Here is a 27,680-nt window from a genome sequence, read left to right as displayed (position 1 = left end):
ACTCAATCTCGTTGGAACTGCCTGGCACTTGGACAGTGAATGCCTTTCTTGGACTAAATCTCCAATTTGACTCTTGCTCAAGAGGACATGCCTCACCCCCTCCTTCCCCCCAGATTATTTGTTTCTCCCTCTGGTTTATCAGTCGCTCACAGCAACCCATGTTGGCCATCTCTGAAGCTGAGCTGAGAGGGACTTCAAGGGCACGCCAGTCTCTCGTTTCCCCTAGTCCTCCACCGGCGTCCTGTGCCGTTGAGCCTCACCCCCCACTCTTTCCTTTCGGATGCTGCTTTCCTAAGCCCTAAGCTTTACATCTCTTTCTCCGCTTCTTCAGAAAGGGTGCCCCATGCCCCGCCCCCAGCATGTGCTGCAGTCTCATGTCCCAGCTGCAGCCGTCACACACGACCATTTTCCCCGAGCTCGGGGCCCTCTGAGCCTCCTTGTTGTTCCCCCAGAGAGTGTCTTCTGTAGCCTGATCGTGTCTCCATTACGCCCTGGATGGGCCCGCGGCTCCGCCCCGCCTTGACGCCTGCATAGCTGGCCCTTCCCGTGCAGGGAGAAGACAGACAGGACCCCCAGCCCTTCGTGTTGCTTCAGAGAACAGGCTCAGAAGCTCTGCTGTGTCCCCAGGCGTTTAGGCTTGTTCTCTGCTCAGTTTTGCCATCTCTCTGGTAAAGCCCTCTCTTTCTTAACACGGAACACTTTTTGCTTCAGTGCCCAGATCTGTCTTTCCTTTTCCTGATCAAGGCAAGGTGGCAGCCTTGCTTCCCTCCCTGCCTCAATGCCTGTGATGCTTTGTTAATGTAAATTTTCACTGAAAAGCATACTATTTACAGGTGTACAAATCGGTCAGTACCGCGCACTGCAGCTCGGTAGCCATTTAGTGGCTGCCCAGTTTTTGCTAATTGGCTGCACCCATGTAAGGAGCACTCAGATAAAGAAGTCGCTCAGTGGTTAGAGCATGGGCCAGAGCACCAAACGGTCGCTGGTCCTGTTCCCAGTCAAGGGCATGTACCTGGGCTGCAGATTCGATCCCCAGCCCGATTAGGCCATGTGCAGGAGGCAACCAATCGATGTCTCTCTCACATCGATGTTCCTCTCCCTCTCCCTCTCTCTCTCCACCTTCCTACTTCCCTTCCACTCTCTCTAAAATTCAATGGGAAAAATATCCTTGGGTGAGGATTAACAACAACAACAAAAGAAGTGGAGCATCCAGAGGGCCCCTTCCATGTCTCCTCCAGGTACTGCCCTGCCCTCCTCCCCAAAGGAACCACTGTCCTGACTGCTAGGTTCATTTTACCCGGTTTTGAACTTTATATAAACGGAATCATATGGTTTGTGCCCTCTTACAAAGTCTGGCTTCTTTTGACCCACCTTATGTTTGTGAGATTCATTTGTGTCACATGTAACAGCAGTTCACATTTGTGTAGAGAACTCCGCTTATGGAAACACCCTGATTCATTTACCCATCCTGCTCTCAATGGGCATTTGGGTTGTTCCAGTTCAGCACTGTTATGAACGTCTTTTGGTGAACGTATGCATACATGTCCCTTGGATGTAGACCTCGGAATTGCTGGATCAGAGCCCACACATATGTTTAGCTTTAGTTGCTGCTCCAGTTCCCACTCCCACCGGAGTGTGTGAGTCCAGTTGCTCACATCCTCACCCACCCTCGTGTCATCGGGCTTTGATTTGGGCCATTCTGTTAGGTGCTGGTATCACCTGGTGGTTTAAATTTGTATTTCCCCGAAGACCAAGGAAGCTGGAGAACTTCTCGTTGCTGGTTGGCCGTTGGTATCTCCGCTTTTGTGATAAGCCTGTTCAGGTCATTTCCCACTGGGCTTTCATTGTTTTTCTCACTGATTTGTGGAGGTTCTTTCTGTATTCGGGATTGGAGTCTTTCTCAGATGCATATACTGTAATTATCTTCTACTCTTGAGTGCTCCCTACATGGTGTATTTTGATGACTAGGAGTTCTTTATTTTTAACGGAGCCCAGGTGACCAGTTTTTCCGTACAGCTAGCACTTTTTGTTTTGTGGTGCTTTTCCAGGGGATTAGAAGGAGCTCATGAGAGCTAACCATAAACCTGCCTGATTCTGGTTGGTATTTGTTAAGCCTCCCAGTGAGCTGACACTGAGTATAATCCACCTAAACCCAGCATCATTACTCTCGCTCTGGACAGGGTCTTGGAGGTCACCTAGCTCAGGCTGCTTATGCTTGGTCAAAACAAAGACTCCTAGCTACCCTCCACCCCGGCGGCTGAATCCCAGGGGCGCTGGAGCCGGGAACCAGTCATCTATGTTGGCCAGCACTCTTGTGTGGCAGGAGGCAGGAACCCAAGTCAGAGTCGCCAAAATGAACAAGGGGCCTTCACTGGCCTGTGCAGCCAAACCAAGGCCAAGGGCAGCAAGACCCAGGAACTGGGGGTTTCTCTGTGGCGCCGTCTCTCTTCTTGACCCTGGTTTGAGGTCAGCCTTGTTGTTTTAGTTTCTTCAAGTGGCAGAGGCGTGGCCACCGCATCACATGGCCATCACGTCTCTGCAGGTGATGCTCTGATTGGCTCACACAGAGCCGCAGCAGCCCCAAGGGAAGCCCACGAGGAGTGGGGAGCAACAGCTCTCTGAGCAAAGGGGCCGCGGTCTCGGGAGAAAGGGGAAGAGATGCTGAGCAGTGGGCCACGGGGGCCCACCGTGCGGCTGCCGTCCTGAGCAGTTCTCTTGTGTGATCCTCACGATCTCTGCTCGTCCTCGGGAGGTTAAATGACTAGCAAACGTGCTTGGAAGGGCCTGGGCCTGGTCACCGCATGAGCACCAGTAGCAGCTGTGATGGCATCGTGATGAGTAGCATCCACCCTCTCCCCAGTGTCCAGAGAGGGGAGGCCCGAGGGCAGGGTGGCCTGGCCCCCTTCTCCCCTTTCCAGCCCTCGCTCCCTCTGAGGCAGCCTCAGGCTCGGCTCCTGAGAAGCAGATGTTGGGCTTGACTGTACTTTCTCTTGTTTTCTCGAGATTGGTAAGACAGGGAGCCGCTGAGCAAGCTAAGACTTGACTCCAGGTGTCTTCCCTTCCTCTCCCCCTCCCCCAGCCCTGCTCAGAGCTGCCCAGTCAGGACTCCTGATGGCATGTGACCAAAAAAATACTTCTCACCCTTATGTTGAAAAAAAATAAAGGTGGTGTTCCATCAGGGACAGGACGGCTCATTAAAAACTAAACGTGTGCAGCGAGAGCCCTCAGGACTCGGTCTCCCCCCTCACCTCCACAGCTGGCTCTTCCTCCTCTGCCAGCCCATCCTGGGCAGGCCGTCCACCCACCCGGTGGCAGGAGGGACTCCAGCAGCTCGTGCCCACTCCTGTCACTCAGCACCCAGCCTCAGCAGCAGACCCGGCTGGGGTCCAGTGGGCCCGTCACTGTGGCCAGAGCGCGCCGTGCCCTGATGGTCCAGGACGGGTCGTGTGCCCACCCTCAGGTACAGCAGGAGGAGCAGTTGTCCATGGGGAAACACGGTACTGCAGCCAGAATCCCAGGCCATGAACGCTGGGGAGGAAGACCGAGCCAGTGTCCACTTAATGATCTCGGTTCAAGGGCCCACTGTGGCGGGGGCAGAAGGAGTGACACCCCACCACTCTCCAGCAGCCACATCCTCATCCCTCCGTGAAGGCGGGGGGCTGTGTGAGGGAGCCTAGACCTTCCCAGAGACCGCCGTGAGGGTGGGGCGTGGGGGCATCCCTTCCTGACGGGAACATGGCACCTTGCCAGATGCCAGACTAGCGTTGTCTGCTGTGTGGTCAGGTGGGGAGCTGGGGGTTAGACGCGCCTGCTCAGAGCGGGCAGTGCTTGGAGACCAGGAGAGTCTCGGTCTGCATTTTAGGCTCCGTTCCGAGGGGCCAGGAGGGACCTTACGAGTCAGCTGAGTTCTGTCCCACAAGGAGGACACCTGGGCTCTGATTTCTCAGGAACCGTTTACCACGCACGGCCTGTGTGCGAGGCAGACCCTGGCGCGGTGGCAGACAGTACTCAGGTGTGACGGAGCATTCCAGAGGACAGAGTCGGTCCCACAGGGTCCTTCTGTGGCTCTTCCTGGAGCAGGCGGCCCTGGGCACGCACGGACCCAAAGCTGGTGCCTGCCTTTACAAGGTGGCAATCTAGTGACAGGCAGACAGGCGACCGGTGAGAAGAAATGTGCGTCCCGGTGTTGTGATTTGTGCTCTGGAGGAAATGGGGGGCGGGGGGCTCAGGCTCAGCCTGGGGAAGGCGGGTGCCCACGGCCTCAGCGGTGACCCAGATCCCGTGTTTCTCGGAGCAGAGACGTGCCCTAGTTTCCCTCTCCTCAGGCTCAGCCAAAGCCACGCCAAGAATTGGCTTTTAAAGGCTGCCCGAAATGTGGTTCGGAGCCAGAAAAATCTATAGAGCCAGTGCATTTGTGACCTTGTTGAAATGCTTACTGAGGCAAATCAAGGGGGTGGGGTTTGGGATTTTTCTTCCTCTTTAAATTAGTATTTTTTACTAATTTGGCCCTCCTCACCCCATCCCCTCCCTCTTGGCACATTCCCTTCCCGGCCGCCTAGCTCCTCCAGCCCCACTTGTCCACACCCCTCCCCCCAACCCCTCTCCACCCGCCAGGCATAGGGATGAAAAATGCCAGTGGGTAAAAATAAGGAGCCTGGCTATAGCCCCGGAAATGAGGCCACAGCTGTCAGGCCAGAGAGTCCGTGTCTCCCAGAGGGAACGGCCGGGAGCGAGGGCTCGGCCCCCACCCTGTGAGGGTGGCTAAGAGGAAGGGGCGGCTGCTGTGCTGGCCTGGGAAGGGCCAGGAAGCGCCATTTGTCATTGAGCAGACCTGCCCTGTGCCCACCGGCAGGGACACCGCAGTGGGCAGAGCTAGTCCCTGCCCTCCCAGGGAGAGTCACAAGGCAGGGCCATGGAAGCGTGATGCTGCTCTGGGGAGCAGATGGGATGGGGGAGGGCCCAGCCCCGGTGAAGAGGCCCAGGAAAGCTCTGGGAAGAGGCTGTTTAAGCCGCGCCATGAAAGATGAGTAGGAACTAGCTGGGGTGGGGGGGGGCAGGGGGGGGAGAACAGGTGTTCCGACTCCTGCGCAGTCTGCTCAGAAGCCCATAGGCCAGGCCAGCACCCAGGGCACTGGGGCCAGGTCCCTGGCCGCCTCGCAAGCAGCCCTGAGGAGCCCAGTGACCCACTAACGCGCCTGAACAGGTTCAGAAACCAACTCCACCTGCTGCGGCCGCGCAGTCAGGAGGAACTGCTCACATGGGCCACCTTGGCACTGAGCTCCCACCTCCCCGGCCAAGAGGGACCTGGGTGTCTGTGCGAGGCCTCATCTGGGGGGGGGGGGGGGGGGGGGCGAGTTCAATGCTGCCATCCTCCCGGCACTTCTAGGGACAGGAGGGAAGGGGGCCAGGGTGGGGTGTGGGGGTCTCGCTCATTTGCCATGCCGGCTGCGGCCTTCCGCTCCTCCCCGCTCTTAGCCTAAAACACCCGAGGCTGGTGAAGGAGTGGCTGGGGAAGCCTGCTGGGCAGGGCTCTGGCTGCTACAGAAGTTTCAGTGCTGCTGGAACCATCGGTGTGAGCAGATAACCTGGACTAAGTTTAAAACCTCCTCCAGCCCCAGACATCCCCGTCCTGACTTGTTTGGCTTTTTAGGGGACCTGCGTTTAGCCAGTTCACTCCAGGTGCCCTGAATTCAGCCACCGTATCAGTCCATTGCTCCAGGGAGTCAGCCTTTCCTTCCTCCTGTGTGCTGAGCCCCTCCCTCCTGACAGACCTCAGCCCCTTTCCTGGAGGAGACCCCCCCCTTCCCCCCGCCCCTGTCCTCCCCTGGCCCGACAGTTGGCAGTTCCTGGAGTTACCTCACTTCCTTCCTGCACTTGAAGCCTGAGTGGCCGCCCCCAGTCCAGTTCCTCCAGCGTCTCCCGGCCCCCCAGTAGCAGGGTAATTGGTTTCTCAGATCTTCAGCTGTACACCCCATCTGTGAGGATTTCCCGGTCCCCTGACCCTCCACAGGAAGACGTGTGATCCTACTGCCTGCGGTACCCTGAGGGAGGGGCCGGGAGCCGAGGCTGCTGCTTCATCTCTCCGCCCCGCCTGTCCCTCTGCTCCTGCTCCTGCTCCTGCCAGCCAGGCCTGAAATAGCAACCCCTCCACTTTCTCTCCCAGCCCCACCCCCGCAGCCCAAGGTCACGCTCCCCCCAGGCTGAGGCTCGGGGCCTGGTGTGATAGAGCAGCTGCCCGCTGAGATCTGTCTCCAGCCCAGCTCCCGAGAGGAGTATCTGCAATTACAGCTCTTGGAAGGTTGCCGCTTTCATTTCATTTCTGTGGTGTTTGGAGAAAAGTTCAAGCTTCTTTTCACATGTTAGGTCTTCCCGAGCCAGCTAAGGGGTTTCTAGGAGAGAAGAGACTGCATCAAAGATATAGCCCTAGCTGGTTTGGCTCAGTGGGTAGAGCGTCGGCCTGCAGACTGAGGGATCCCGGGTTCGATTCCAGCCAAGGGCACATGCCTGGGTTTCGGGCTTTATCCCCAGCGGGGGATGTGCAGGAGGCAGCCGATCAATGATTCTCTCTCATCGTTGATGTTTCTATCTCTCTTTCCCTCTCCCTTCCTCTCTGTAAAAAATCAATAAAATATATTTAAAAAAAAAAAGATACATGCCCACAGGCCAAGTGCAGTGGCAGGGAGAGTGGGGGAGCTGGGCCCTGAGAGGAGAGGCCAGAAAGGAAAGCAGGATGGATCGACCCAGACAGGCGTGAGTGCCCGAGGGGCAGGGGAGGACGGAGGGCAGCACCCAGCCGCAGAGTCCTCGCACCACAGTTGTGCCGCCTCTGCTCTGGCGTCACCGGGAGGAGGCTGCCTCCCTGAGACTTCATGATCCCAGTCCTGCTGTGCCAATCCCTGCCTGCTGTCTCCCCAGCCCACCCTCTCCCTCAGCCTGGCCGTGGCTCTGCCCATCCCCTCAGAAAAGCAGCCCCAGGACCCTCTGTCCTGAACATGGGGAGAAGGTGGTTCAGGAGGCAAAGTGGCTTAAATAGCAGCTTAGAGGGTGGCGGCTGTGCACGGCTTCCATGGTCTGTAGGCTCAGCTCTCACCCCGTGTGGCCCCAGCGCACCCCCAGCGCCCAGGCCCTCATTGAGAGACTCCTCTCCCGCCTCCATCACGCTTCTGGAGAAAGCCTCCCTGCGCAGGGAGTGGAGCCAGGCCTCTCCTCCTGCTTGTGCTATGCTAATCGCTCCGTGCAAACGGCAGACTTTGTAGGAGGTTTGCCTGGTTTCAGAAGAAACCCACGCCTTTGAAGCAAAGAGCCACGGTAGCTAAAAATACAATTTCCCGGCTGTTGATCCTCTCATTTGTAAAATGCAAGTTTCCATTGTGAAATCTGCAAATCGGCAGCAGCCCCCACCCCCAGAGGGAGAGGGAGGCGCTGCCATCCTCCGGGGAGGTGCCACCTCAGCCCTGCTCCCTGCTCCTGGCTCTGCCTCTGAGAGCTCCAGAGAGAGTCCAAGAGCATCCCACAATCTAGAGGATTCTAAATTTTTTTTTAAAAAACCATATTTATTGTTTTGAAAAAACTTAAACCATATAAGATTTTTGAAAAAAACAAATGATGCAGGAGAATATTGCATAAGATGTAAAAGACCCTGAACCACCACTTCCTCCCAAAAAGTAACCTGTTTTCAGTTTCATGTATTTCCTTCCTTCCAAAACTTTGTCTTTGCGTTTATAAATATACAACTCCGTTTGGCTTTGGTTGTGGTTGTGGGTTTTCCAGGATTCTAGACCCAGAATTGTTCTGGCCTTGTTTTCACTCCCTCGCGTCTTTCCACGGAGCGCCCCTCCCTCGGGATCCTGACACGTTTGCGTCAAAGCAGAGTGGCTCAAGGTCGCCGTTCCTTGTCAAGGCCGCCACATCCATCGCCGCATCTCTGTGTGGTGGCCTGGTCTCTGCTGGGTGGGCAGTGAGCACGTGATGCTGGGGGACAGGCAGGATGGCTGGTCCCCAGCAGGCCCCTCTCCTGGCACAGCTCTGCTGAGGGGAGTCGTGGGGGGGGGGGGGGGCGGGGGGGGGGCGCACATCTATAATGGGACCGGGACTCCTCAGATACCTCCTGGACCCTTTCCCCAGAGGGCCTTCCACGGGCCCTTCCTCATTCTCGTGCATTTAATCCGGTGAAGATTGCCTGGGCTAGAAAGGAACGTGCGGTTGAAAGCCCATTTCACGCATCTTAAAATTCCCCGTTAAGGACTGATTGCGAGAGGGCTTTTCCAGCCTCCTGGAGGGGGCAGAGGGGGGACGAATAAGAGGAACCCCTTCCATGTGGCCTGGGAGAAGGAAGGCGTCCCCTCCATGCTGTCTGTGTCCCTCTCCTGCTGTGGCCCCTCCACCTCCCAGCCCTTTCTCCCTGGTCTTTCACCCTCTCCCAGAGACCCGGCAGTGAGGCCGCCCTGGTATTCGCTCTTAGTTACCAGCAGCCGTATTATTGTTTCTCTTCCGTTGTTTCCTGATGTTTATCTCAGTGCCCTTTAAGTGGGCACTTGTAAAGAGCTACAGAAAGTCTCCGTTCGCAAGGTTCTATGAAACCCCCACACTAAAGATGTGAAGGCCAGAAAAGCACGATCTAGCTCCCTAATCAGAGACTATTCTCTTCTGTGGAAGCCAAAAATGTAGCCAGAACAGCAGGAGCGGCATAAGCCACAGGCTGGGGCCTCCTCCCCCAGGGCTAGGGAGACAACCCAGGCCCCGCTCCTGCTGGCGATAAGGTGAGAGTGGCGATAAGGTGTCCTGGGCAGGCACAGGTCTGGCCTGAGAGTTTATCTCTTTTCCCTTCCTTTGAACAGAGCAAGCCAGGGCCTATGACCCTGCTGTGTGGCCTTGGACCCGTCCGTGGCTTCAGTCCCATGAGCACACAACCTCTGAGGGCCTCCGTGAGCCTCATAAGCCTGGCTGGAGTGGGCAGGGGTAGGGGCGTGGCTGGGCAGGCAGGTGTGGGGCCAGGAAACAGTTTGCCATGTTGATTGTGTGTTTGCAGCCTCTTCACAGGCAGGGCCACCAGTGGGGAGACGATACAGCCTTCGGAGCAAATCCTGCTTGGAAGGCGGGAGCACAGAGGGTTCAAAGGGGACAAAGGTTCCATTCGTGCTTCTCTCTTTGTCAGCCTAGAGGACAGCAGACATCAGGGCTCAGAGATGCTGTGTCCCTGGCAGTGCTCGCCTGGGTTCAGAGCATCAGCCGTAGAACTGAAATCACCCCCCTCCACCTACCCCTGCTCCAGGACCCAAACTTCGGAGCGGCATCTCCTGGCAGAGGTTTCTGGGAACCTGCTGCTAGTCACCCCATAGATGTCCTGTTCCCAACCCCCGGGTCTGAGTTTGGGTTCTGGCTGCAGAGCTGTGGACGCAGTTCCCAGATTCTGCCTCCCACCCGACCCCTTGGCGAAAGAACAGCACCCCAGCAGGGCAGAGCTAAGTGGGCACAGGCCAGCTGTGTGCCGGCCAGGTGTGGTCAGTGCCTGCCACCCACAGAGGTAGCTCCAGGGAAAGGATGAGGGAGAAGGCGCTGGTTTGCAGATAAGCTGCCTTGGAGCCACAAGAAGGTTCTGGAAGAACTCGGGTTCCAGTCCATCAGAAGGCCCAGTGATATCTAGCCATGGTGCCCCGAAATCACCTGCCTTCCAGAAACAGCAGGCCCCAGCCCCTGGCGCCTGCGAGCCGGGTGCTCGGTGAGGCAGCAGCTGAGAGCTTGGTGCCGGGACGGGGCCGGCCGGGACCTTGCATGGTCCTGAGGTGCTTCACTCTCGTTCTCTGTTAAAGGGGGACCTGGCCGTGGTAAGCGGATTTGAGGGATGCAACGTGCCTCGTATAGAAGTGCTCGCGAGTGTCTGTTCTGTGTGCCATTGTTGGGCAAGAGGCCGTGACCCAGCTGGAAGGAAATCCCTGTGACCGGAGAAGGCAGGAGCCAGCCGCTCTCAGGGCTTGGCACGTGCTGGCCTTTCTTAGAGTGGATTGTCATGAAGACAATGGGATTTCCTGTAGTGGCCCGTCCTTCTGTCTTCATTTGTTCTGGGTGTTCAACAGATGACACACTCAGAAGCTGTGGGCTTTCCTACCAAGGGTTTGAGACCCCGCTCACACCGCCTCCCCTGCTGTCTTCACCCCTGCCTGGTCCTCCCACCACTGCCTTTTCCTCCAGCGCCCAGCACCCCTCAGCCGAGTGCCCGGGTCTTCCCTGCTTGTCTCCTGGTGTCCACAGCCTCCGCCATCTGAGCTCCATCCAGCCATACTCAGTATCTGTGTGGGCTAGAAGGTGCAGCCTCCGGTGGGACACACACCTGGACCACGTCTGTAAATCAGATCCCTGCTGAGGCCCCTCCTTGCAAATTGCAAGTGCTTCGACCAGAACCAGACACTGAGCAGAAACCCCGGTGCGTGAAGCCGCCCGCTCCCCAGACCCCTGAATCCCACCACTAAAGTCATCCGGGCCACCTTGCCTCTCCTGCGATTAGCTTTCTGTTCCACAAGCATCTGCCTCCCTGCCGCCCACAGGGGCCCAGCCCTGGGCCAGGCCGATGGGGTTTCCCATACCTCCTACCGTGGGGAGCCTGGGTCAGGACAGGAGACTTGCTGCCTGGGGGTGTCAGGAGATGGAGCTCAGAAGGGTGGAGGTCCATGAGGGGCTAGAGAAGTGCCTGTGAATGGACAGGGGACAGCCTCAGCCAGGCTGATAGCAGCACGTAGAAAATGCGCCCAGCTAGGTCAGCCGGGCCGTGCACAGGAGATGGCTCCTGTCCTGAGAGCAGGCGGGGCCCCTCCTGAGGCAGGAAGGCCCACCTGATCCCCTGGTGGTGGAGGAAGTGGTCACCTCTCCTGGCTCTGCCCATTCTCACCTTGGTCCCTCGAGCAAAACCCAAACCTGGAGAGAAGGGGCAGCCTGGCCTAGGGCCTCAGCCCGCTGCCTGCAGGAGACCCTTTGGTTTTCTTGGCCACTCCTGCCCAAGGGAGGCCTTCCTCGGAGGTCCCTGGGCGAGCCCAGCCCGGGTGTCTGTGGCTGACCAGTGTCTGGCCATGCCATCTTCAACAGAGGGATAGAGAGCTAAATGGCCAAGGACCCCTTTCTTCATCTTCCTCCGCCTCCTCCCCACCCCGAGGTGCCCCGCCCTCCATCGCCTTTCCTCCAGCTCCCAGCAAGACCCAGAAAAACAAGTCCTCGTGCCTCCTCCTCCCACTCCCACCACCCTATCCCAAAACTTTTAAGTGCATCAGACACATCGACTGCATTAAACACGATGAATTTTTAAGGCGTGAGTTGGCAGGGTTACCATGGCTGCCTCTGCCCTGAAGGGCACACTGCCAAGGATTGATTGAAATAAATAAAACAGATTTACAGTTTTCATACTTAGGAAGCAGAGCTGGAGGGGAAGAGGAGCGAGGGCGGGTGGGGGAGGGTGCGTGAAACCTGGAGCTTTCGGAACCTCAGATGGGAGACCACGCCCTCCTCCACCCTAAGGTTACACTGGCTTACCCTGAAGGAGAGCTGCTTGCTCTGTCCATTCCTACAGCAGCCAGCTGTCAGGCAGGGCGAGGCCAGGAGGGTCCTCTTCCCGTGGGAATGGTTCTGGGTCCCTGTGTTTTCTATACTTGACATTCGGCCGCATTTCAGAGTTGCAGCTGGGAGACTCCAGGCACCTCCCAGGAAAGCCTGCGTCCCATTGGCCTTGACCACTGAGAGAACATGGACACCAGCTAGAGGCCAAAGGAGAGAGGAAGTGAGGGCCTGTCTCTGTGCATGGGACGGGCCTGGTCGGGACACAGCAGCAGGCAGCGGGGGGTGGGTGCAGGAAGGAGGCCAGGCTCGAGGGAGAAGGGAGGACCTCGATCAGGAACACTCGGGGGCGACGGCAGTGATTTGGCCCTGCCCTCCATCGTGCCCGGACCAGAGGGGCCTAAAGCGCGTTGCCTCCCGGCTGGTCGGCGCAGCCCTGATGCCAGCTTGTACTGGGCCGTGGAGTCTACCCCACCCTGAGCTCTCCTCAAAGGCAGCGTCCAGTTGCAGCCTCTGAGAAGAAGCGTGAGCCAGGGCTGCCTGCCCAGTCACCTCCAGAGCGGGCAGTGGCCAGCAGGAGAGCAGACCTCCCACCTCACCTTCCCCCCAGTCCAGCCGCCACCACAGACCGGAGCTCACAGGCCTGGGCTGGGGAGCTGGACCTGCCTGGGTGGGAGCCGGGAGGGGCGGGTGGTCCTGATGAAGGAGCAGGTGGGGGCAGGATGGGGCAGGGGCTTCTGTGAGTGTCAGGGAGCTGGCACACAGTCCTTCCTGTGTCAGGGAGGCCTTTTGTTGGGCCCAGCCCCGCAGGAGGCACCGAATGCAATCATCCACATGCCCGCCTCTCAGTGGCACTGACCCAGCACGATTCCTGGGGGTCTGGACAGGCCCGGGAAGAACTCGGCCCCTTGATCACACGGAGCTGGGGCATTGGAGAGCTGGGCACACCCGCCCACCCTGGAGCTTGGCATCTGCGGCCAATTCTGAATTCTCTGTCTGTCACGGGCAGTGAGCGCCGAGAGGAAGGCCAGGGTTGAAGCAGGACTGGACGGTATTAATAGCAACTGGGAAAGATCAGGGGTGGGAGGCGGGTGCCCCCAGCCCTTCCACCCATCTCTCAACATTGACATCTCTGTCCACTCAAATGGGTTGGAGTCCAGTCTCCCCTCCACCCCGCTCCACCCCCCTGGGCCAGCTGTCCTGTGCACTGTGCTGTGGCCGCCCGTCCAGTGGTCAGATAACTGCTTGGGACAATCGAGAAGGGACGGGCCTGGGAGGAAATGGTTGCCCAGCCTCTGTTTCCCTTCTCTGTAGTCATCGGTGCCCTTCCTCCGTCCCTGTCCAGGATCCTGCCACGGGTCAGAGGATGCCTTTTTGTCTCTTAAAAAGGCCCGGCCCAAGGAAGGATGGGGTGGGAGAGGCAGCAGCTCACTCCCCAGCCCGCCCTCAGCTCTGGCTCAGCGTCAGAACAGGCGGGCGTCCATGCCCTTACTTGGTGAGGCAGCCGTGGAGAGCCCAGAGGCCAACTGAGCATCTTGAAAGTGGCCCAGGGGCCTCGGGAGGGCCTGCCGACAGTGAGGGTGAGGGGGCTGTCTCTGGCCATGGTGACCTTGCCGGTCCTGTTTCCGAGGGGCGAGGGGAAGTGGGGTCGTGGGAAGAAGTCTGACATCGTCTCCGAAGCACATGGCAGAGTCCAGATTCCCAGAGCCCACCCGGCAGGGAGCCAGAATGCTTCCTCCCACGGAGGACACCGCACTCGGCCTCCAGGCCCACCCCTCACTGTGGGGCCCCTGCTCCTGCAGTGGGCCTGGTCCTGCCGGGCCCCAGCTGTCCCCACTCTATGCCTCCCCCCAAACCCCCCTACCTTGTGTCTGTCCTGAAAGGAACCACTCACACTCCCCCTGCCGCCACCCCACTACCTAGACAGGCCTCCAGTGCTGGACTGCCCCTCGTGCCCCCCTGGGCCCACAGGCTGAGCCTGGACAGCAGGGGCTTACAGGGGGTGGGGGGGAGGCATCTGGCGGCAGAAGCAGCCCCCCACCTACACCCCTGGAGAGCGGCACCTCCTCCTGTCCACACTCAGCCAGGGTGGGGCTCGGAGCCACTAGGAGGTCTTGTCCTTCACACCAGGGGCGGCCTTGCCCACACTGGGGGCCTGCCCCGGTCCCTGGAGGCACAGCCGTGTGTGGCCCCTTCCCCACACCCAGGACAGGGTCGGGGAGAGCACCAGGCTCCCCATTGGCCTGGCAGGGACCAGCCTGTGCCCAGGCCTTTCTCCCAGGAGACGGGCAGCAGCTATTGCCTCATGCAGGCCGCCTCCTGTCCAGTCTAGGCCAGCTGTCACCTGAAGCCGCGGCTGTGGGTGGGTGCCAGGGGGGCTCGGCGAGCACCTCCCACCGTGGCCAGCACTGAGGCTGGTGGCCTTTCGGGGCCGGCGTCTGCGGCACAGTGGAGGCTCAGCCAGTGTTAGTGTTGAAGGGGCCGTGACGTGAAGCTCACGCCGGCAGGGCAGGTGCGGCCACTCCCAGCGGGCACAGCTGCAGAGGGCCTTCCCCGCTGAGGCCGCCCCAAAGGACACAGCAGTCCACTGGGGAAAGTGGGGCTCCAAAGCAGGCTGAAGACAGGTCGCTCCCCTGAGAGCCCTCGCATATGACGGACCAAAGAGAACGCAGACCCGGAAGTAGGGGAGTGGCCGCCCAGGCGGGTAGCAGGAGGCTGGAGGAGAGGAAGGCAGAACACCCCAGGGACCCTGTCTGAGTGTGAGGGCTCACATGTGGACCCCTGCCCGGTCCAGCGCTAAGGCGGGTGTGAGGCCCCGTCCAGGCTCCCTCCCACCCCACCTATGCCTCTTCCCCAAGCATTTTCTGAACCACCGGTCGCCATCCGTGGACCACCGGTCGCCATCCGTGGACCACCGGTCATCATGAGGTTAGAAGGTTGGCAGCCGCTGTTCTAAACCATTGTCTCAGGAGCTGCACTTTAATATGGGTATTAAAAGTCCGGGCAAATGTCTAATGCTTACAGCTGGGCTCCATTACGGAGCTATGCCTGAGAGCCAGGCAGGCAGCTCGGCCAGGCGGGGCTCGGCAGAGAAGTGATGACGCAGCAGCCCTGCGGGGCAGCCATCTGCCAGCCCCACCGGGTGGGCAGTCCCCGGTGCCCGCTCATACTAGGCACCGAGGAGGCAGAGCGGTAAGAGGGGCTCACGCTCCGGAAGTCGGTTCTTCTGGGTCGAATCCACCCCTCCTGCTCCCTGGTCGGTGGTGTGGCTGGAGCAGGGTCCTCTGTGGAGGAGGGGGTTATAGTGCCCCGTGCCCATGGTGTGTGAAGACCCGCCAGGGGTCTCCCTGGGCAGGGCAGCCAGGCCCCAGGTGGCAAGGGTGAAGGAGGGACCTCACGGCAGCTGCGCTCTGCAGACAGAATGCTCACAGATGTGCAGCGGGCTTGCTGGGCTGAGCACAGGAGTGTCTGCAGGCACACTGTCCGTCACCGTAAGCCTTCATCAGCGTTAGTGTGGCCCCTCCGCACGTCACACTCAACAGTGATTGTTGAGCCCTAGCCGGTTTGGCTCAGTAGATAGAGCACCGGCCCGTGGACCAAAGGGTCCCAGGTTCGATTCTGGTCAAGGGCACGTACCTTGGTTGGACGCTCCTCCCCAGCCTGGTCAACTCGTGCAGGAGGCAACCAATCAGTGTGTTTCTCTCACATCGATGTTTCTCTCTGTCTTTCCCTCTCTTCCACTCTCTCTAAAAGATCAATGGAAAAATATCCTCGGATGAGGATTCACAATTAAAAAAAAAACAACAGTGATTATTGAGTGCCAGGCCCTCTTCTTGAGGGACATGAGGGTCCCAGACAAATTCTGGTGGGAGACACAGCCTGGGACCTAGGGAACAAGTCCATCACCCAGATGATCTGGGTAATGAGAATCACTTGGAAAGAAACAGGACTGACTTAGAGCTGGGGCCTGGGTGGCTGGAAGAAGCCAGTCCCTACGCAGCATTCTCCAGGCCAGGGCACAGGGCATCGTGAGGGAGGGAGCACGTGTAAGGGCTGAGGTTGGAGAGGAACTGACCAGAGTGTGTGGGATCCTGGAGCCAGGGTGAGGGGCTGGGTTTTATTTAGATCCAGCAGGAAGCCACTGGGGACTGCCATGCTCTGATGTATGCTTTTTAAGGACCCCCGCTGGTGCACGGAGGGTGAATTCTGCAGTGAGAGATTCAGGGAGGCCAATCAGGAGCCGGCCTTGGAGTTGACCGGGCACCAGGGCTGGGGCGGCTGACACGGCCCGGAGGAGGCAAGATGTGCCCTGAAGGCAGAGCCCCCTGCCCTGTCTTGCGGTGGACCCAACACGGGCCCAGGGGATCAAGGATGACTCCCTGGTTGGGGCTGCAGCAGCTGGGTGGGCAGTGATGCCAGTTCCTGAGATGGTGACAGTTGGGGGGGGCAAGAGTTACGCTGTGGCCCTGCCAAGTTTGAAATGCCATGCAGGGCTGTCCACCAGGCAAGTGGCTGCCCCATCCAGAGCTCAGTGGGGGGTCAGAGGCACATGTGGGAGCCCCTGAGCTAGGGGCAGCTTTGAAAATAATCATGGACCAGATGCCACCACCAGGAGACAGACTGGAGAGCGAGCAGGGGGGCTGCACCGCACTAGGGGGCAGCCACCGGAGAGGTGGCAGAACCAGGGGAGCACGGGTCACCACGGCCAGAGAAGAGCGTTTCCAGAAAACTCTGCCGTCCCGGGCCTTCTGTAGCTCCCCCAGTGTTCCCCAGGTCTTAGGGACACCAGGAGCCTGGGTGCCCTCATCTCCTCATGGCCACCCCTCTGCCTGTCCCTCCGCACCCTCCCAGCCGTCCCCGCCGGCCTGTGGTCCCTGGAGGCGCTGCCTGGCAGCAGGCTCAGCTGCTGGCCTCTGTCATGGAGACGGCAGCAGCTGCAGGCGACGGGCATTTGTGAGCATTTGTCAAAGCGCTGCCCTTCCTCCGAGGCCTGTCCTTCTGGAACATTTCTCTCCCATGGCCCTGGAGACGGGGCTCTTGTGGGGCTGGGAGGACCGGAGGGGACCGGAGGGGCTGTCAGTTCTCGGCCTGAGGGCCAGGCTTTCTCCTGTGAGCTGGCTGCTACCCCCACTCGCCATAGACTGTGCACCCCACACGAGCCATCACTAGTCTTGGCAGCTGCTCTCTGAGCAGTCCCCATGGCAAAGTGGGCACTGTCGCCAGGTGGGAGGTAAAGACATTGTCACGTAGACGTTGGGTCACACAGCTGGGCAGGAGCACCGGGCTCTGGGACCTCTGCCCCCCACACACACCCCACATCCCAGGCAGCAGGGGAGCCCCCGGTGATGGTAGAGCTCCACCCATCCCCTCAACAGTCCTGCTTCCATGTCTCTGGTGGTTTCTTGCCCGAGTCTGCTGGTTCCAGCTGGGCCGAGGCTGGATGGAGCCTGCCTGTCCACTGTTTGCACTTCGTGGTTTGCGATTTTGGCGGCCTGGGGGGCAGGGATCTTCTCCAGCCTGGCCCCGAGGCGTGACTGGTGTTTACTGGTAGAGGAAAGCAGGGGGCCAGTCCCTGATGCTGCATGGACTGCGAGGTCAGTGACCTGGGATGGACATGTTTCAGGCCTCAGACCCCTGTCCCCACCAGCCCCGGGCATGGTCTGCGGGCTTCCCTGGAGCAGAGACTAGAAGTCAGAGAGGGGCACCCGCCCTCCTCACCAACCACTCACCCACTCGGTGCGGCCTTCCCTGCTCAGGACGCCTGGACTCCCGGGGGCCCGCCATCCCCCCAGCCAGGCCTCCGTGGGCACCAGGACAAACTCTGGAGGTCGACAGCTTCCTCCAAGCCCGTCCTCGCTCCCACCTGTTCCTGTTGACCTCGCCTTGGCCCAGGGACTGTGGGAAAACGGTGTCTTTACTCCCTGGGCTCTGTTTTCCTGTTTGTCAAATGGGACTCCTTTCCACCAAGGCCAAGCCTATCCCCCAGGATTCTCCCTGGAGAAGAGACGGTGGAAAGAAAGGGGCCCTAACTGACCCCATGACCTTGGTCAAGTCACCTCGCTGCCCTGTGCCAGCAAAGATGAAACTCGGGGTGTCATAGGTTCACTCATTCCCACAAGTGCCGCCTGAGCCTGGCACCTGCAGGCACCTCCAGGCGGGGTTGCAGCGAGAACCGCACAAACCAGTTCCTGGCCCAGGGGCTCTCATGGGGAGCGGGGTGGGGGACAGGACCCGGTGAGCAGGCGTGTAGAAGCTGTAGAAGCTGGGCGCACAGAGCGCCGTGTATGTGGGGAGCGGGGGGACAGGAGCCGGTGAGCAGGCGTGTAGAAGCTGGCGGCACGGAGCGCCGTGTATGTGGGGGTGAGAGCCAGGGCCTGCCGCTCTCTGAGAACCGTCTCCCTGGGGCAGAGTCGGAGACGAATAGTCTGGGCCTCCGGAGCCGCTGGGCCAGGGTGAGTGTTTTGGGAGGCGTGGAGCCAGGCCCGCTGTGAACAGTGCCCCGTGTCCCCCATGGTCCCCACACCGGCCCCAGGAGAAGCAGGTGTCCTCGGGATGCGGGGCCCAGGGAGGGGTCCACAGTGAGGCCCAGGGGGTGCTGTAACCTTCGCTCTGCCCGCTTTCCAGGCAGCTGTGCCTCCTGCTGAACGCGGAGAACATCTTCCACTCGATGGCGGACATCCTACTCCGAGAAGAGGACCTCAAGTTCGCCTCAACCATGGTCCACACCCTCAACACCATCCTGCTCACGTCCACAGAGCTCTTCCAGCTGCGGAACCAGCTCAAGGACCTGAGGACACTGGTACCGTGCCTGCGGGCTCTGGCTGGGGAACCTGTGTGCACGCGGGCACCCGTCCTGCCAGCCCGCCCTCAGCCCCAGGAGGCTCTCTGGGAGGAGACGGATGAAATTGGAGATCTCCCTGGGCCAGTGTAAAACATGGACGCCCCTGGGCTGAGCACAGGAAGCGACAGCGTGGGAGTGAGTCCCAGCTGGTTCCTTGGGCAGCTGCGGAGGCCTCTCCGAGGAGACCGGGTGCTCTACTCGGGTCCACGCACCCTCCCTGATCCATCAAAGGCTGTGCCTTTTCTCCCATTGACACCCCACTCCCACCCTGGTGCTCCCACACAGGGTTCTGGACTCATGTGGGGGACCCAATGGGTGATGCCCTCTGGATGCCACCTCCCTGTCAGGGCCAGGCCTGTGGCTGTCACCCTGCCGGGAATCGGGTTACTGCTCTCGTTGCCCCCCTCTTTGGCCCTGGCCCTGTTCCCCAGCAGCTAGACCATGTGTCCCAAAAGGCACCCTGTCGGAAGCCAGGGTATCATAGGGCTGCCTGTCCCAGGCTTGGGGTGAGGACCTCCCCAGGGCTGATCAGAGAGCAGGAAGGCACTCACCACCCTCCCATCCTGCTCTGGGGGCCATGGTCAAGGTCATGCTCCCCCGGGGGTGGGGGCTGAGTTGCAGATGCCCTCCAGGCGTTTCGTTCCCCTATCTGGGCTGTGGTCACCACCCGCACACCCTCCTTCCCAGCTCAGACCCTGCATCCAACCCTCTCAGGGTGCCTCCAGGACAGCCAAGCCTGGTCTGAGGGCATCTGGGGCCAAGAGGCTCAGAACAATCCAGGCCACACCCCTGCCTCCTTCCTGTGGTTCCTTTCAGACATTCGCAGAGGCCTTAAGAATTTTCCTCAGGGCAGGGGCTCCCCCGAATGTGGGTTCAACTCCTGGGCTGGTTTCCGAGTGCAAGGTGGGCCGCAGAGAGGGAGGAGATGTGCCGTTTGAGGACGAGGGGAGGGTGCTGCAGGGAACCGCCACCCCACCCGCAGGCTGTGCCCTCCCGCACAGCCCTCCCAGCCCACACACTCCGGACCACAGGGCCCTGGAGGGGACAATCGCTGCTATTTGCCGAGAGCAGAAATGCCAGCACGGAGGACAGGCCCCCCCACCAGGCCCTGTCACCACACGTGGCTCTGTGGGGCCTGGAGTAATGACAGGGTCCGGGAGGAACTGTCAGCATTTCCTTTGTGACAGCGCGTTCCCAGCGGCGCTGCCAAACAGCTGGCTCCCCACAAGGGCCCTTCCCGCTCAGGTCCCCACATGGACCCCGGGGGGAGGAGCAGGTGAGGAGGTGCGGGCCCTCTGCTCACTGCTCATGCCTCCCCCAGGAGAGCCAGGACCTGTTCTGCTGCCTGTACCGCTCCTGGTGCCACAACCCCGTCACCACGGTGTCCCTCTGCTTCCTCACCCAGAACTACCGGCACGCCTACGACCTCATCCAGAAGTTGTATCCTTCGCTGTCACTATTCTTCCGGTCCAACCGCTGGAGGGGTGGGCCCACTGCCATCCTCCTGCCCCCAGGCCCGTGTCATCAGGACTGGATGGGTGCCTTGAGGGAGGAGAGCTGTCCCTGGAGAAACCGCGTAGGCTGGGGATCGGGGCTGAGGGACCATCTAGGTGCGGGTGCCGGGGAATGGGCAGGTGCACCTGCTCGCTGCAGATCGGTGGACCCTGTGCTGGGGTGGGCGGGAGAAAGGCCTGAGAACAGGTGGGGGCGAGCCTGTGGGCTGAGCTGAGTGTTGGTGGTGTTGCTGGTGCTTAGGGACCTTCAGGGGCCACAGAGCCAGAGCTCGGCGGTGACCCAGGGGCAGAGCGGGCTGGCCAGGGGGCCTCAGAAGAGGGAAACCCCCCAGTCCACTCAGGGCCTGCCTCAGCGAAGGGCATCATGGTCACATTTTGTTTAAAATACTGTACAGCAAACCAGCCTCCTCCGGGAATGCCTGGCGTGTGACCTCACTGGGAGAGCTGCTTAGATGCAAAATCGGTCTCCTTCCCTGAGGGGCTTGGAGTTGGGGTTCAGGAAGGAGGGGCCCTGAGGGGTCTCCTTTCAAGGTCAGCCATGGCCTTGCCTGGCTCCCTCAGTGCTGCTCCCCTTCCACACCCTAGATTTGCTTCTCTCAGTCATTGGTGACCAAGGGACCACAGGCCACACCTGCCGCAGCCCTGACCTTGGCCGGGCTGGCGGCGTCCACTCAGGCGGGAGCAGACCCTTCCTGCCCAGCCCTCCCCACAGGCTGCAGGACCGTGATAAGTGAGAGCCTTTCAGAGCCCAGGGTCGCAGGGGAGGGAGCTGCCGGAGCAGAGCCGGGTGCCGTGCAGCGGGGACAGCTGTGCGCTTCTCAATTAGAGGGACACAAAGGCAGCAGGATGGACTGATGCCCTTCGCATGCGGAATCCTGCTTAGGCAGAAGCAGCTCTGTGCCTCGGGAGCCGGACCGGAGGGAGGAGGTCGCTCTGAGCCGCTGGGTCAGGCCCCTGGGTCCCAGCTCTCCAGCTGCCGCCCTCCCTGTCAGGGCCCTCCCTGAGACAGGCTGTCCTGGCCCAGGGGGAAGACTTTCCTTGACTGCCCACCAGCGGAGACCTGGAGGTCACTGTGGACTTCCTCACGGAGGTGGACAAGCTGGTACAGCTGATCGAGTGCCCCATCTTCACATGTAAGGGCCCTGCCTCTGGCCTCTGGCCTTTGGGTGGCCTGGAGTGAGGCGGCCTGGAGTGAGACGGGGTGAAGCCACACTCAGAAGAGGGCGGGAGTGCGAGGAGGGCAGTCACCCCAGGGATACTCTGGAATGTCAATAATGGAAGACTGGGGAGGAGATCAGGTCTGAGGAGACCAGACGCAGCAGGGCTGGGACATGTGGCATCAGAACCTGCCTGGGTGCCTCAGGGTGGGGCTTGTGGACACGCCAACGCTGACAGCAAAACCCACTGAAGGTGAATATCAGCTGCCGGGAGAACTGGAGCAATGCTGTCGGGACAGGTGGGCAGCTGTCCCAGCGCCGTGCTGGCCCCTCCTCCAAGCACACCACTCTGCCCTGACTCTTGGACACTGTGGGAACCCTTGGCCCACCTGCAGGTTCCTGTGTGCCCAAGAACCACACACTCATCTCTCCGCAAAGCAGAGTTGGCATTTGCTGGGAGCCGATGGGTGGGAGCTGCCTGATCGTAACACCCAGGCTGAATGTGCAAAAGTGGCAGCTGGCTGTGGCACACGCAGCTCTTGGCGCCTCAGACACGGCGACTGCATGCATCGCGTGCGCTTTCAGTGCGGTAGGAAGCCAGCCACCCAGGCCTCCTCTCTGGCAGTGCCTGTGACCTGTCAGGCTGAGCCATCAGCCTTCACTCTGGAGCCCAAAGGCAGACGCAGAGGCCGAGGACACCACCCCTTCCACCCATCCAAACAGAGGGCAGCTTTCCAAACAGCCAGGCCCATGCTGCCTGATGCCTGTGGGACACGTGTGGGGGGAGACCTGCTCCCTGTGGAGTGCACCTGAGCCTGTCCCAAGTGGTCCCCTGAGCTGATCTCACTTCCCTGGGGGCCTCCCAGGCAGCCAGGCACATGCTCCCCTGAGGTCAGATCCATCCCAACCCTAGAAAAGCGACAGCATCTCCTCTCCAGGCCCAGGGCTTTGTTGGGGCGACCACAGCAGATGCCCCCCCTGGTCCTGCCGAGCACCCGTTCTAACGGTGGGATGCCTAGGCCCAGCTTCCCACAGGGCTCAGGGGTTTGGACCCTGTTAGGCCCACGCTTCTGCTGGAGTTGCAAGGCACGGGGATGACTGCTCAGGTCTCCCCTGGTGGCCCCTGCCACCTCAGAAGGGGCGGGCTGCGGGAGGCCCTGCTTCCTAGCTTTCCCAGCCCCAGGGCCTGGCTGCTCCCTAGCTCAGCATCAGCCCAGACGCTGCACAGCTGCTGGTGGCGTGGCCTCTCTGAGAGTGTGTCGCCCTCCACAGAGGGTACCCAGCTGGGCCTAGAGACACGAGAAGCTAGAGCCAGTGACTCTCCCAGGGGGGCTCATAGGAGAGAAGGCTGGGCCTGTGTAGTTGGGACGGGTGCCGGGCAGGGCCAGGGGTGTGTCTCCTCCCACCCGGTGGGGTGGTGGCAGGACTGGGATCTGAGGTGGATTCCAAAGCCCCTACCAGACGCCCGTGGGATGTGTTTCCGCCCCACAGGAAAGCGCTTTCCACCTTGCCCTGCCTCCACGGTCCTAGCCCAGCCTCTCCAGCCCACCTACGTAGCTCGTGCTGGCTCGTGCAGCACAGAGGGGACCTGCTACAGTACAGCCCACGGCCCTCCTTACCAGGGAGGCGGTGAGCACGGGGCAGGGACAGCCCAGCGCAGGTTGGCGTCGCCAGGCTGAGGTGACTGTTGGGAAGATCAGACAGGCAGTGGTGGGAAGAGAGAATGATGAGGTCAGGGGACAGCGAGGCGCTGCTGGCTGGGGGCAGGAGTGGTACCTGGCTGTTGAGCCCCTGCCTTGTTCTCTGCCGCGCCCCCTGGCTGGCCCTGTCCTGGCCAGGCTCTTAGCCCCTGACCTCTGCTCTCCTGCAGATCTGCGCCTGCAACTGCTGGACGTGAAGAACAACCCGTACCTGATCAAGGCCCTCTACGGCCTGCTCATGCTGCTGCCCCAGAGCAGCGCCTTCCAGCTGCTCTCCCACCGGCTCCAGTGCGTGCCCAACCCCGAGCTGCTGCAGACCGAGTGAGTGCCGGGCAGGGGCCTGCGCCCACTACCTCCATCGGGGGAGGCATCACCACCCAGCAGGGGCAGGGCCAGGGGGCCCTGGTGAGGACGCTGTGCCTCAGGGGCGGCCGAGGGTCTCCTTGCCTGGGCATCACACCCCTCTCTCACCTCAGACCCTGTCCACCCACAGCCACTTGCCTGTGGGCCTCTCATTTCCATATCAGAACACCAGGCTGGGGGATTCTGGGAGTAGGTGGTAGTGAGACCTCTAAGAACCAGGGTTAACCTAAAAATCAGAGGCAGCGTGCACCTGTGGCTGCACTGTGCGGGCGCTGCCCACAGGAAGAAAAGGTGTAGACACACCTCTGCCAAGAGGCCCAGCATGGGCAGCTCTGGCAGGAGGCTGCGGCCCCTGGGGGGTCGAGGCTCCCACCCGAACACACTGCTGGCCTGGCCCCTGGAGCCTGTTGGGCCTTGTCTATATTTGGTAACCCTTGGAGGCTTCGCCTCATCCACAGGCATTTGGCATCCGAGATGGAAAATTTCACTTGTCAGGTCGCCATGGAAACAGGCAGAGCCACTGAGAAGATTTACGCTGAATGGAGCGCGCCCAGCTTGCATCAGATGCCCTGTGTGTCTAGAATTCCCTCCCAGGCTGTTCAGGCCGCTCTGCAGGCCTGGCGTCTCGCTCCTGGAAGGGCCTCGCGCCTTTGCCATTGGCATGGATGCAGGCAGCCTTGAGATGGGCTTGCCCGGCACACGGCCCCTGCTCCGAGCCTCTATGCCCTGCAGGGCTCAGCCCACCACCCCTCCCACCGGCCTGGCCTCGCCACGGGCTGGGTGTGGGCACCTGACTGCTGGTCTGCCCCGGGCCAGCTGGAGGGGCTCGAGCCCTCAGCAAGTGTGGTCTCCAGACCAAGGCCCAGCTCCTGCCCACCCTGACCCTCCCCAGCAGCAGCTCTTCAGGGTGGCGGTGCTGGCACTATCCCGCTGCTCTTGATGCCACCGGGGAGTCCCAGGGAAGCAGGGAGCAGCTGAGGAGTTGGGTTTGCGTTTGGGGAGAGAGGCCCTGAAGCCACACTGCTTCGCTGGCCTCCTCTACACGGGCCTTTACAACACCTGGTGGGTGTGAGGGTGACCCTGGCAGGCGCTTAGGAAGGGGGTGCGGTGGGAGGGGAGGAGTAGGTAGGCAGGCTCTGGTACCCCCCCCCTTTCGGGAATCAGCCTGCCTTGCTGGGGAGACCTCAGGCCAGACCGTGGACCCTGTGCTGCTGGGTCATTCCCTTCTCCGAGCTCTGCCCCCTACTCTCCTCATCTCAGAATAGAGGGACCCTCTCTGCGCACCCCAGGCCAGGGCAGAGCGAGGCTGCACGAGGACGCTAGGGAACCGAGCGTTCCTTCTGTTTGCCTCGGTCAGTCGGGACAGCCCCAGCCTAGATAGGGACCTGGCCCAGCTCTGACCTCAGGCAAGCCCCACGCTTTCTCTGGGTTTCTTCATTGGGAAATGAGCATTGGGATAAATGGCTGCTTCAGGGCTCTGTGTTCCCAGCCATTCTTAGCAGGGACCCAGGCGGACAGGCCGGGAGCGGTAGGTGAGGAGGGGCCTCGAGAACAGCTGGGGAGGGGTCAGATTGCAGGGTGGGCACAGGGACAGTGCACACCCTGGAGAGGACAGTCTCAGCCCTGGGAGGGACAGGCAGCTGGGGGACAGCGTCAGGTGCCTGACAGGCCTGCAAGCAGGGAACAGCTGAGGGAGTTCCTGGGCCCTCGCCCTCGCTCGTTCTGTGGGCTCAAGGCGCCCACAGGGCTAAGGGAGCCTGGCCCCCCTCAGGCTTCCCAGCCACTCCCCAAAGACCATCTCCTGGGTGAGGCTGGAGGGACCCTCCGAAGGAAAAGCTGTGACGCTCACCACAGTAGCCTGGTGACAGGTGTGTGGGTGGGGTGGCAGGAGAGGAACCCCAGCTCTGCTGCTGGCGGTGTCCTCCAGGCATCACTGCCTAAGGGTTGCAATCATGAAGGACCCGTGCGAGGCCCCCGGTGGCTGTGCCCTCTGGGACGCAGGGAGAGGAGCCCTGACCCCCATGGAACATACCCCTCCCTGCGCCCATGACCTCAGGCCAGGAAGCGTCTACCCGCAGGGAGGCTGAGTCCCTGGGGACAAGACTGATTGGCTAGAGAGCAAGGTACAGCCCACTCCTCCCGACCCCCACACCCCGGCCACATCTTTGCATATCACCCTGGGTTTGCCATTCATTGCTGGCATCTCCATGGAAACCCCTCATCTCGCTCCTGGGGCCTAATGCCGTGGCTCACCAGGAGTGTTGAGGGAGCAGCATACAGACCCATGGAACCCCAGCGGCAGATGACATGTTTTAGGGTCATCTCTGGCCTCATGTTTACAGGCCTGGGTTGGGGTAGCATCCGGCCACCCCCTGAAGTTAGAGGTCCGAGCTCCAGGGTGTTTCTCAGCCTCCCCAGAAACCCAGGTTTCTCTCGGGACAGTGGCACCTGTGCCACAGAGTGACTGTGACAGGAGGTCCCTGCCTGCCATCTGGCCCCTAGAGCAGCCCCACTTTTTGATCTTCGTTGAAAGATCAAAAAGCAGCAGCCCCAGCAACCGGCCAAGGTGTTTGCAGGTGATGCACCTTCACAAGAAGGCAGGGAGGGAGCAGGCTGAAGGGATGCAGGGGCCACCTCCAGGCTCCAGGTGGCCAACCATGGGAGGGTCCACGCTGCCCAGGCCCTGGCCCAGCAGCCCGGCGGAGGGTCAGCGATGCCTCTCAGGCGCAGACCATTGGGTGCCTGTATCTTGCCGGGAGCCAGGCTCACTGCTGAGGGGTCCGTTTGGGTGAAGCACCATCGTGTTTCCCCCAAAATAAGCAGCTCATGTGCCTCAAGCTGCCGGGCCCTGGCTGGTCACCTCTGAGGGCAGAGTTGTAGCCATGGTGGCTGCCCATCAGGTACCTAGGCAGGGGCTGGAGAAATCCCCCTTTACAGATGAGGAAACTGAGTCACCCAACGTCCAATGGCTAGGAAGTGGTCAGGTTACCATTGGGTCATACCTGTCTAGCTCCTGTGCTCGGCTGCTGCCCGGACACCCCCACTGGGGTCTGTTCTTGAACTCACAGGACCCAAGGATTCTCACGAACAGCCCAGAGCCTTCCTGAGACCCCTTCCCTAGAGCTCCAAGGGCCCCCAGGTAACTGCCAGCCACACAGATCTGCCCCCCAGGCCAGTGCGGTTCCGTGAAGGAGAGCAAAGTCTATCACGGGACTGCAGGGATGGTGAATGGGACAGGAGCCTGAGGGGATCTAGTCCCCAAAGGCAAGCTAAACACTGGTTTGAAGGGGCAGCAGGGCTACTAGTTTGCACAACTGTAGGGAGTACCATGCACATTGTAAGTGTACAGTGCACAACTCGTGCTGCTGTACCGAGCAGCTGGGGAGGGTGGTAGCAACCGGAGTGGTAGGAGCCATGGGCATGCCCAGCGATGAAACCAGCTTTCCTCCCCAGGGACAGGGACTGCCTGCAGGCTTCTGGGTCCCAACACTCAAAAATGTGTCCTGCCAATTGAGGGCCCAGTAGAGACCCTTCAGCCTCCCTGCTGGCCCTAGCCCTGCCCCAGAGAAAGGGCCAGCTGCCTCCTCCCCCATCCCTGACCCTGTTCCAGGCCCCAGCTGGCTTCCTGGCTGGCTGCAGGCCCTGGCTGTCACCCCAAAGGGAGCCACTCGTAAACAGGAAATGCTTCCCAATGCGATGCCTGCTCTGGGCGCTGTTGCCAGCCCACAGGCTGGAGGCCATATCCAAGCCGCAGTGTTGACTGGTCTCTCCAGCTGCCGGGGAGGGGAAGCTCACGGGGCTCCTCCACTCTTTGGGGCTGTTGGGGAAGGGGTGCCGGGCCCCAAGCAGCCAACTCCCCGCCCTGGAGTTCCACCACCTGTGGCCCTGCCCTCCTGTGTCTGGAGCTGCCTCCCTCCAGCAGCACGTGTGCCGGGACATTGACACTGCGCCCTTCTGCTCCCTCTCCCCAGAGACAGTCTGAAGGCAGCCCCCAAGTCACAGAAAACGGACTCTGCCAGCATCGACTATGCAGAGCTGCTGCAGCACTTTGAGAAGGTCCAGAAGAAACACCTGGAAGTGAGGCACCAGCGGAGTGGGCGCGGGGATCACCTGGACCGAAGGGTTGTCCTCTGACAGGCCTGGCGTGGAGAAGGGCCCAAGGAGTGGTCCCATGGAGCACTGGGATCTTCAGGCCCCTTCCCACCGAGCCTGAGGACCTGCTTCGGGAGCAGGGCTGGCCCTGCCACAGCCCAGGGATGGGAGCGGGGGTGGAGGCTGCTCTGTCTGCCTGGACTCCTCTCACCACCCAGCCCCCTGGCCCCCAGCGCTGTCCAGCATTCAGATAGAGCTGGCTTCCTACAGGGGTGGGGCCACAGCCTCAGGCGCCACCTATCCTCTGGAATGGTCTCTTTCTAACACCCTCTGTGAAAGAGCTTGACCTCCCGGCCCACCAGAGCCCTGGCCTCATGCGATGTGTGTATACGGAGCTGTGTGCACATAGGGGCCAGCACAGAGGTCCGTGTGAATGATGCATTCCCTGCCCCAATAAAGAAATGACAGGAAACCC

The 27,680-nt window shown here is 60.7% G+C and overlaps 1 protein-coding gene across 2 annotated transcripts in view; it reads left to right on the top strand.

Moving 5' to 3' along the window:
* The window catches only part of VAC14 (VAC14 component of PIKFYVE complex), a 97,722-nt gene extending 70,042 nt beyond the window's left edge, over window positions 1-27,680 (top strand). For both annotated transcript variants that reach the window (XM_070398562.1, XM_070398564.1), the window contains exons 15-19: window positions 18,163-18,337; window positions 19,701-19,819; window positions 20,947-21,026; window positions 22,921-23,071; window positions 27,085-27,680. In XM_070398562.1, the coding sequence (XP_070254663.1) occupies window positions 18,163-18,337; window positions 19,701-19,819; window positions 20,947-21,026; window positions 22,921-23,071; window positions 27,085-27,247 (688 nt within the window). In that variant the 3' untranslated portion in view covers window positions 27,248-27,680. The remainder of the gene's footprint in view (window positions 1-18,162; window positions 18,338-19,700; window positions 19,820-20,946; window positions 21,027-22,920; window positions 23,072-27,084) is intronic.

The sequence above is a fragment of the Myotis yumanensis genome, unplaced genomic scaffold (genome assembly GCF_028538775.1).
Source record: "Myotis yumanensis isolate MYYU_CA2020_CCGP unplaced genomic scaffold, mMyoYum1.0.hap1 SCAF_18, whole genome shotgun sequence".
Taxonomy (NCBI): Eukaryota; Metazoa; Chordata; class Mammalia; order Chiroptera; family Vespertilionidae; genus Myotis; species Myotis yumanensis.
This window is presented reverse-complemented; position numbering and strand designations above follow the sequence as displayed.